Below are 10,529 nucleotides of genomic sequence, written 5' to 3'. Positions count from 1 at the left end.
TATATATATATATATATATATATATATATATATATATATATATATATATATATATGTATGTACGTATGTCTAAATCTAGCACTATTGTTTGAGGAGAATAATAGGGCGAAAATACCTTCATTGATGCTTATTTTCCTTAAGGTCAATATACTGTAACTGCAAAACTACACTTTATAAGAGGTATCCTTACTGCATCTACTATCATTTTAAGTAAAGATGTCATTTTTACCATTTTGAACACAACCCGATAGAATTGACCTTCTGTAGTTTATCTCATGCTACTCAAAATATGTTTGTACCCTTATACTGATACATTTCCACAGAGCTGCCTGGATCTCCTTGTTCCTCAGAGTATAGATGATGGGATTTAAAAATGGGGTGGCGACTGTGTACAGGAGAGAGGTGATTTTCTTTACATTCAATGACTGTCCTTTGGATGGAACCACATATTTAGCAAAGAGTGTCCCATAATATGTGCAGACAACGGCCAGGTGAGAGCTGCAGGTGGAGAAGGCTTTCTGTCTCCCAGTGGTGGAGGAGATCCTGAGAATTGTGAGGGAGATACAGACATACGTCGCAATGATGAAGATGAATGGGAGAATAACACAAGGGATACCTAAAAAAGATAATACTGTATCCACAATTAATCTGTTTGAGCAAGAATGTTCTAAGAGAGGGGTAATATCACATAAGAAATGATCGATGACATTGGGGTTACATAACTGAAATGAACTAACCATAATAGCCATACATAGAGATGCTACAAAAGCTGAGAACCAACACCAGAAAATCATTTGGCAACAAAGCTTAAAGTCCATGATAGCAGAATAACGCAATGGGTTGCAGATGGCAAGGTATCTATCATAAGACATTACTGTAAGGAGGAAACATTCAGCACCTACTGAGACAGAAAATATGAAATATTGAGTGATACAGCCAACGAGAGAGATCACGCCCCCTTCTGCCATTATTACGTATAGCATGTTAGGCACAATATCTGTTGTCATCAAGATGTCAGACAGAGACAGGTGACTGAGAAAGAAGTACATGGGTGTATGGAGCTGGTGACTGGTTGACACCAAGGCAATGATCAGAAAATTTCCAGCTAAGGTGAAAATGTATAACAGAAGGAAGACAAGGAAGAGTAAGATCTTGAAGTTGTGAACGGCTGGAAATCCCAGAAGCAGAAATTCAGTAACCGTGGTCTGATTCTCCCGGAGCATTGTGGGATGTTAGAGGAAAAGGAGATCTTCATTTTAAATACCTGTTCTTGGCTGCAAGGAGAAAGAGTTTATTTAGAAACAAAATACATTTAAGACAGAAAAGCCTTGATATATTAATGGTACACAAAGTACACTATACTTTATTTCGTATATATATATTTGCTAAATAAAACTAATTAGAGTTAGGGACAGAATAGTGGAAAACATGGTACATACAATATGCTTTGAGAGAAGGTAGAGCACTGCTGAAAAAAGTAGGGCTGGAGGCTGAGTAGTGAAAATTAAAAATGCTTTAATAGAGATGCATGGTAGCAAAAGCTACATAAAAAGGGTCCTCTAATGCATTTCGCGCTAAATAGCGCTTTATCGCGAAATGCATTAGAGGACCCTTTTTATGTAGCTTTTGCTACCATGCATCTCTATTAAAGCATTTTTAATTTTCACTACTCAGCCTCCAGCCCTACTTTTTTCAGCAGTGCTCTACCTTCTCTCAAAGCATACTTGATCTACACAACGGACGGATGCACGCGTATATGGAGCATAAGGTGTCTATCATGTGAGTCATTTATCTGTATTTCTTACATTGTGACTGTGACTATAGGGTATTTGCATGGCTCCAGCCTTTGGTTCAGGACACCATCCCTCTCTATAGTGAATGCACTGGGAGTCCTTCTATATAGGGGCTGTTTTGTGATTTCATTTTGAGGGTGGTTATATGCTTTCTGTCCATATCAGGCTTTATTTGGTGAGCTATATACCCTGTCACATATATACATTTTTTCATTGATTTGACTCAACCCTTGACTCCTGGGCTATATTGCCTTCATTGCACTATTCTGGGAATTAGAAGCACCATACAGAGATTCATTTCTCATCCTTTGCTATGGTACATACAATAGTTACATAGTGGATAAGGTTAAAAGAATACAATATGTCTATCAAGTTCAACCTATGAAAAATGTAGAAGACAGATACAGGACTTATCATATATTTGCTGTTACAGTATTTTGATCCAGAGGATGTCAAACAAAAAACCCTAGTGAAACATCATCCATTGATAAGTGGAACAATAAAGTAATTTCTGACTCCAAATAATGACAATCAGATTTCTCTTGCCTCTCACACGTTGCTCTTCCGATGGCTTCTGTGAGGGTAATACTGGTTATATCTGTATAACACTTTAAGAAAATGAGGCTTCAGTGGTAATTTACCCCTTTTTGTACATACCAACTATTCCCTTCTTCTCCCCTCTGTGCTAAAAGAAGTGTTGAACAAGTAATGCAGGCGCACACATGGTAGCACTGTCAAATGATCCAATTAATTTGGAGAAAAATTATAAAATGAATTGATAAGTTACTTGTGTTAAAACTTCCTTTTTCGTTAATGGGTCCTAATACAAACCACAAAACTACATAAATAATGTGGGGTTCAACTTTAACATAGAAATGATAACTGCAACAAGAGTTACAGAAGTAGCTAGCGTCATTGTTTCCTCTGGTTGGATATGTTGGGATATGATGTGATATGTTGGGATATGTTGGGGTATTCTGCTCCGTCACTGCCACTGAATCCTAATATCCAAAGCAAACAGATATCCCTCTCACAAACCCTGTATATAATATTTTGTTTCTGTATTTCTAACTTTATGAAAGGTCCATATGGGACCTGAAACATTGTTTCTCCTCTGCTCTTGGCAGTTACAGTATTATAAATCAAGAGTTGAATTGTGAACTTGTGAGTAGAGCTCTGCAGTACTTTGTATCTCTGTCCTGGAGGAAACCTTCATTTTGAGGAATGTGTTTGTCAATGTTGCACTGGCTGCACATGCATTCTCCTCGCCTGAAACGGTCCCCCCCCCCCCCCCCAGTTTGGAATTGTTTCTGTATTTCTGCTATACCTGGTGAAGGACCCCGAGAGGTCTGAACGTTTGTAAAATATCAACTACTGTTTGTACAATAAAATGTATCATACCACCTACTCCCTCTCCCTCCTTTGTTACTACATGCAGGAAAGGACCAACATGGCTCCCCACCCTTCTTTGCTTACTGAATCATATTGGAAATATGGGATATTCTGAGTTATAACAGGACATGTTGTGTTACCTCTAGGAACAATGAGACTGGCTACATCTGTACAGTAGCAGCCAACTGAAAAAGGGATTATGACCCAGTTTAGTCTAATCTGACAATGGAAAAATGAACTGTATACACCAATCTATGAAATAATTTAACAAGGGTATTGGCTGGTTTTCTTTACAGTCTTACTCTTTAATAATGAAGATGCATTTTGGGCTGTGATAGGATCCCCTTTGTTGTACATGCCCTGTACCACATCTGTAACTCTCAGGACACATATCGGTGCAGGAAATTGTTCCCTTAGTGTAATTAAACCTCACCTACTTTATGTATCAATTTCCCAATCACCTGTTAAAAACACTGTATGAAAACTTTCTAAATAAACAGTATATAAAATATAGCACACGGTTAATAACCTTTTGCTGGAAAAATATTGGTATGAAGGAGACATTTAATTAGGGAACATTTTATAAACCTTAGTACAAATACACTCGTTATGGTAAAATTGATTCTTCCTGGGACTTTTCATTGATCAGAAGTATTTTTGATCCGCGCTCATGCTTCCTACAGATTCTGATGTAAATCAACTCCCTCGTTTTGCTTCTCCTGTGCGTGGAGGTACTACCCTCTTCCACTAAGAGTCCACCGAAGATCACTCCACAGGTGGGTCGAACATAGAAGGAAAAAATGCACAAAGCGCACCAAGTTTGAAGTAATATGTACTACAATATAAAACAAGTACAAATAGTAACTTACATATTAAATATCCATTATCCAGTGAGTGCTTTTAAAAGTGTTGCCCATGCTGCCCCCTTGGTGATTGCAATGGAGATTGCAGTGCTCGGGACACTCTATCCTGCGCGGCAGTGTCTCTGTGTGACTCCGCTACTTCTGGGTATGAGAAGTGGAGCGCAACCTGTATGCTGCTCTCTAGCGCGTCTCCTCAGCTCACAGTGTCTCTCTCGACAGAATCCCAGCTTGTGCAAAGGGCTATGTGCAGTTAACACTCACGATGCTCTACCACAACATGTTTCGCAGACTAATAGGCTTGTCAGGCGGAACTCAATGGATAACTGATATTTTAGATATAAGTTTCAATTTGTACTTGTTTTACATTATATTACATATTACTTCAACATTGGTGCGACATTTCAATGATGTTAATTTTTTCTGCTACAATTTATTCGATGGTTTATTAGTTTTATTGCTGAGGTTAATGGCATAAAGGATGGGAAACTTCTGAACGTGATGGGATATTTCCTACAGAAAATCTGTTCCAGTTTTTTTGTGCAAGTTATGCTCTAGTTTTGAAGCCCGGATAAGCAATTTAGGGCCTCATGCAGAGAGCAGCGCTAATAGCAATCTCGCCATTTTCCGGCGAAAATCGAGCTAAAAGCAGCAGAAAAATGCAAGTTTCAAAAAAAGCGGCATTTTTTTTTTTTTCTTGAAATTCGCCGCGCGGCTGGAGAGAACAGAAATCTCTCCAGTGTTTTTTTTTGCCGTATGCAGAGAGCCGCGAACGCCATCTAGTGGCTGTTCGCGCCCAAAAAATGGCGCGATTTTCAACATTTTTCCTCTCCACCAAGCAGCTGGCGCTCCGCGGCTGGTGGAGGAGAGAAAAAAAAAAAGTCGATTTCTTTCCCACTAGTTTCAACAGCGCTTATCGCGCTGGTTGAAACTCTCCATATGCAGAGAGGCAGTTTTATGCCCTTTCTGCATATGGAGAAAAAAACTCTCCATTACTGCTACTTTTTTTTAAACTCTCCAATTTATTCAAGCGCTGCTTTCTGCATAGGCCCCTAAGTTCCAAGAAAATATTTTTTTTTTGGATGAAACACAGGGGGAAAAACTGAGGCAACATATAATAGTGTCCAACATAAAATAGTGTCCAATTTTTATTACCCCACAACAATACTAATATTCACCCAATACTACTGACTGAGAAATCAGCTATTAACCCGCTATGTAGCATTGTTGCTCAATTGTATATGAGTACTTACCACCCAGCTGTGAAAAAGAATACTTTACTTACTATTGGTCTTTTATTCCATTTCCAGATAGAGTTTTATTTCTCTCCAAGTCCTGGAAATAATATTTCTGAGCAGCAAACGTTCAGAACTGAAAGACGGATGTTCTTAGGAAAAGGAGTATGTAGGTAATAGGGTTTCTCTCCCCCACTGCAGTGCGGCCTTTCCCAGGATAAGCTCTGTATTAAACCAGTGTTGATTCTCTGACCTCTTATACATGCTCACAATAGGGAGGGGAGTCTTTGTGGAGTTGGAACATTACGGAGAATTCCACAAAGACTCATTAGGAAGTGGTTTCTGGGGAATAGCAAATGATGACGTGTGACAATGAGGTGAATGAATCAGATATGTGTATGTTTGTATATATATATGTTTATTTATTTAGTGACACCATTGTACTCAGCACTTTACACAGTTAGAATGGAGAGAGAACTTGGAGACAATATACAAAAAGTTAAACAAGAGTGTTACACAGGAAGTTTCCTTAATAAACAGTATATAAAAATAAAGGACATTAATGATGAATTGTAACTGTTTGCTGAAAAAGCCTTATGGGTGTTTAATCTGAGAACATTTTGGTATTAAGAAAACATTTAATTAGGGAGCATTTTATAAATCTGAGAACAAATACAATCTTCATGCTAAAATTGATTTTTTTTTTCAGGGATTTTTCAATGATCTTAATTTTTTCTGCTACACTTAATTTGATGGTGTATTAGTTTTATTTTTGAGGTTAGTGATTACCGCACTACAATAATCTTTAGAGAAACAATTTATAACAAGGGGGCATCACAAAGTTTCCCATCTGCAAATCTGTAGCACAACTGTGTTATAAAGGAAGGGAAACTTCTGAACGTGATGGGAAATTATCTATTTCAAGTCTGTTGCAGTTTATTTGCACAAGTTTTGCTCCAATTTTGAAGCCCGGATAGGCAATTAATGTCCAAGAGAATAATCTCTGGATGCAACACAAGGGATGAAACTGGAACAACAAAAAATACTGTCCCATTTTTACTACCCACAATAAAATATTTTTTTCAGCTGATCCTAAGTTCCCTACATATTACAAGCTTGGGTAATATTTATCCTGTGCTGGTCACATAGATGCAAAAAGAAAAGCATCACTATTACTGTAATTATTATAATAATATATTATACTGAGACATCAAGCATTAACCAGCTACAGTATGTAGCATTGTAACCCCCTTGTATATGAGTACTTGCCTCCCAGCTCTGAAACAGAATAGATTTCTCTACTTACTGTAGGTTTTTTAGTACATTTCCAGATAGAGTTTATTTCTCTCCAAGTCCTGGAAATAATATTTCTCAGCAGCAAACGTTCAGAACTGAAAGACGGATGTTCGTAGGAAGAGGAGTGTGTAGGTAATAGGGGTTCTCTCCCCCATTGCAGTGCGGCCTTTCCCAGGATAAGCTCTGTATTAAACCTGTGCTGCGTCTCTGACCTCTTATACATGCTCACAATAGGGAGGGGAGTCTTTGTGGAGTTGGAACATTACAGAGAATTCCACAAAGACTCATTAGGAAGAGGTTTCTGGGGAATAGCAAATGATAACATGTGACAATAAGGTGAATGAATCAGATATGAGTATAATTGTATGTATATGTTTATTTATATAGTAAAAACAATGTACACAGCACTTTACAGAGTTACAAAAGACACAATACTTGGAGATAATATATAAAATCACACAAGTGATTTAAACAGCAAGTTAACCGAAAGGAATTAGGGCCGTACCTGCCCCACAGAACTTACAATCTAAAAGGATAAATGGTAGACTTAAAGAATAACATCTGAGAAAATGCAGTAGAGAACAGATTTGAGAGAACAGGTCAGTGCATGAGGAGCGTGAGAAATAGTCTCAGGGTTAAATTAACCAGGTGCCTTAATATGGAGGTAATATTTCAGGCATGATAAGAAAAGGGGGAGGGAAGGGTTAATACATTGGTGAATATTGAGAGGGGGGGGGGGCGGGGGGAGGAAATTCCATAATTAGGGCACCAAAAGTGAAAAAGGTTTGAGATATGAGAGTACTGTAGAGACAAATGGAGCAAAGAGGAGACGGCCTTCAGCAGAGTAAAAGGGATGAGAAGGGGCATAGCTGGATATTAGGAGAATATAGATCAGAAGTAACTAAAGGGTGTATCCCTGGAGGGGACGTGCAGGCAGTGCACTGATTGGAGGTGCATATAGAAAAAAGATGTGATGGTGGCTGGATCAGGTGCAATAAAAATAAGCTTCTTTATTGAAAAATAAGACAAAAAGGGTTCACATGAAGCTGTAGAGGTACTCTAGCATGTTTCGGGCTCCCAACCCTTTGTCAAAGAGGGGGCTTTTTTTTTTATTGTACCTGATTCAGCCACCGTCACACCTTTTTCTATATGCACCTCCAAGCAGTGCACTGCCTGCACGTCCCCTCCAGGGATTCACCCTTCAATACCTATCTTGCAGCTGCACGCTAAACACAGGACTTCTGGCAACATTGCCAAGTGTGAGTGCGCTTTATTTTTCTTCCATGGATGTTATCTATTCTAGCTCCAGGGGAGTGTTATCATGCTTGGGATTAATAGCTGGGGTCCCACTGTTCATTTATTTTGAGCAGTGTGGCCTACCTATGTTGTATTTCCCTATACCTCCCCATCATAGGAGTATTATTTGACTACATCTGCTACAGGGGAGGCCAGCTTAAATTTAATGCGGCTGCCTCTGCGGGTAATTTAAAAGATCGTTCAGACGCAGGCTTTTTTTTTTTTTTCTGGCGCCGCAGGCGCTTCTCATTGTTCAGCGCATTAGCGCTGAATGGGGAAACGGGCAACGCGCGGCCGCAAGATGCGGCTGGCGCGAGGCCAAGTTCGGCGGCTGCCGAAAAAAGCCCCGAAAAATTGCGGGTAATTGTTAGAATAAAGCGGGCCGCAGCAGTAGCAAGTCATTATTGGATTATTGCCCGTATTGATGAGGAAAGCGATATGAATTATTGGATTTATTACTGGACTAAGTGATACGTGCATTTTCTCTGAGCACAGATGCAGAGCTTGTCTCGAATATTGCCTGATAGATCAGAAGTAGAATGTTATAGTCCAAGCGGAGTTTAATGGGGAGAGATTGGAGGGATATCAGGAGGAGAGTGGCAGAGACAGATTTAGAACAAAGAGATCACTCTCGCCTCAGCATTTTGGATAGATTTTAGAGGTTGAATTTGGGAGACAGGAAGGCCAGAGAGAAGAAGGTTGCAATAGCCAAGTTTAGAGTATACATGGGCAAATTATTCGCAAACAGTCTATTTTGCTGTAAATATGGCATTTATGTGCATTAGTGCTGATTAGCAAGGTGATTAAAAAAAAATAAAGAGAGAGGGGGGAGAGAGGGAGAACTTTTTTCTTCATTCCTTCTCTCTCTATTACTCCATCTCTCTCTCTCTCTCTCTCACCACTACTTCCAGGACCTTCTTCAGCAAAATCCAAATTTCAGGTTCTGGGTGAATTGAATGTTACTGCAGGTTGAAACAAATGTGTCAGCCGATGGAATTCCATACATACATTTTGATTTTTAACAAGTTAATATTCATCCTTGAATCAAATATTAACACAAACACTACAAATAATGTGTGGGTCAAATATAAACACATTTGCCCATCCCTAGATGAGGGCCTGCATACATGTAAGATTTCTTGTACAGGGACGACACAGGGAAATTTGTCAATGTTGCGAAGGAAAAATCGACAAACTATAGCAACAACATGAACGTGAGCAGAGATGGAGACGTCAAATATTACACAAAGGCAAACATGCTTGGGAGTCTGGATTGATGGTAGTGTTATTGATTTTTACATAAAATAGAGCAATTGTGCCTTGCTTAGGGGGGATTATGATGGGCTCTTCATTGTAGACATGTTAAGTTTCATGCAACAGTGGCAATAGAGTCAGAAATTGCAGGGAGACAATCTGTGACTTGGGACTGGATGTCAGGAGTAAACTTCGGAGCTGAAAGAAATAGTTGTGTCATCTGCATAGCGGTGATATTTGAAACCACATGAAGTAATGTTATCACCAAATAAGAGTGTATATAGAAGAAAAGGAGTGGACCAAGGACAGAGTCCTGAGGCACATAAAACAGAGTGGTTGAGAGCACAAAAGGAAGAGCTAACAATGGATATTCTGTAGAAGTAGTTACAGATAACAATGGAGTGAAGATTTTGCAAGAGTAGAGTGTAGTCAAAGGTGACAAAGCAGCAGAGAGATCAAGCAAACGTTTAAGGGAGTAAAATGTTAGAGATTTGTCAATGTGTAGAGAAGATCATTAGCTACTTTGGTGAGGTTAATTTCATTAGTTTAAACAGTTTAAAAGCCAGATTCCAATGGGTCAAAGAGAGAATGAATGTTTAGGAAATTGAATAAACGTGAATAGCTGAGACTTTCGAGAAGCTTGAACGCAAAAGATTTCATAGAGAGAGGATGATAGTTAGAGGGGACATAAGCTATAGGCTGTTGTTTTTAAGAATAGGTGTCATTATATGGCATGTGTTAACAGCAGAGGGAAAGGTGTCTGAGATTAGATTGGAGTAGAAAATATGTGTTAGTACTGTATATGGAGCAGAGTGGCAGTAAGAGGTTGATGAGGTGAGAGGGAATGGGGTCCATGTAGTAGAAGGAGAGGAAAATAGAATAGAAGCAAAGACAATTCCAATTATGTGACAACTGTGAAGGGGTCCAGGGTAGAGAAAACGGTGATGAAATAGTCAGCAAAGTCTTTAATGCGTAGTTAAGTGAGAGAAACAGGTAGAAGGAGGAAACAGGTCATCAAAGATAGAGAAAAGGCAAGAAGTTTCTTGAATAAACAAAGTCTAAACAGTAGTCGTCCTTATGTTTACTGGATGCATTCAATTGGCTGAGACTAAAGGCAGAGATTAAAGAGAGGAAGCAAAACGTTTAGGAAACAGATGATTGAACATATGTGTTCAAAGTCAGATAGGAAAGAAAGGGGGATCATGTACAGTTGGTTAATAGATGACGACAACTTGAAGAGAGAGTGGCGAGAAAAGTTGGACATTGCGTGTGAACCTCTAAAGAAGAAAAGGAAAGTGAGGGCATAAGGATTAGTTTGTACTGGGCATTGACAATACCTGCAGGGCAGGGTATGTGAGAGTAAGAAAGGACATCATAGGAAATAACAGTCTCTAGTGCAGAGT

At 39.1% G+C, this 10,529-nt stretch overlaps 1 protein-coding gene across 1 annotated transcript; it reads right to left on the bottom strand.

Annotated features, from left to right (window-relative positions):
- Positions 1-278: 278 nt before the first annotated feature.
- Positions 279-1,223, bottom strand: LOC142471006 (olfactory receptor 5V1-like). Its single transcript, XM_075577805.1, has one exon. It carries the CDS (start codon positions 1,221-1,223, stop codon positions 279-281), a length of 945 nt encoding a protein of 314 aa, XP_075433920.1.
- Between the last annotated feature and the right edge of the window lie 9,306 nt (positions 1,224-10,529).

This window comes from Ascaphus truei, chromosome 20, assembly GCF_040206685.1.
Source record: "Ascaphus truei isolate aAscTru1 chromosome 20, aAscTru1.hap1, whole genome shotgun sequence".
Taxonomy (NCBI): domain Eukaryota; kingdom Metazoa; phylum Chordata; class Amphibia; order Anura; family Ascaphidae; genus Ascaphus; species Ascaphus truei.
This window is presented reverse-complemented; position numbering and strand designations above follow the sequence as displayed.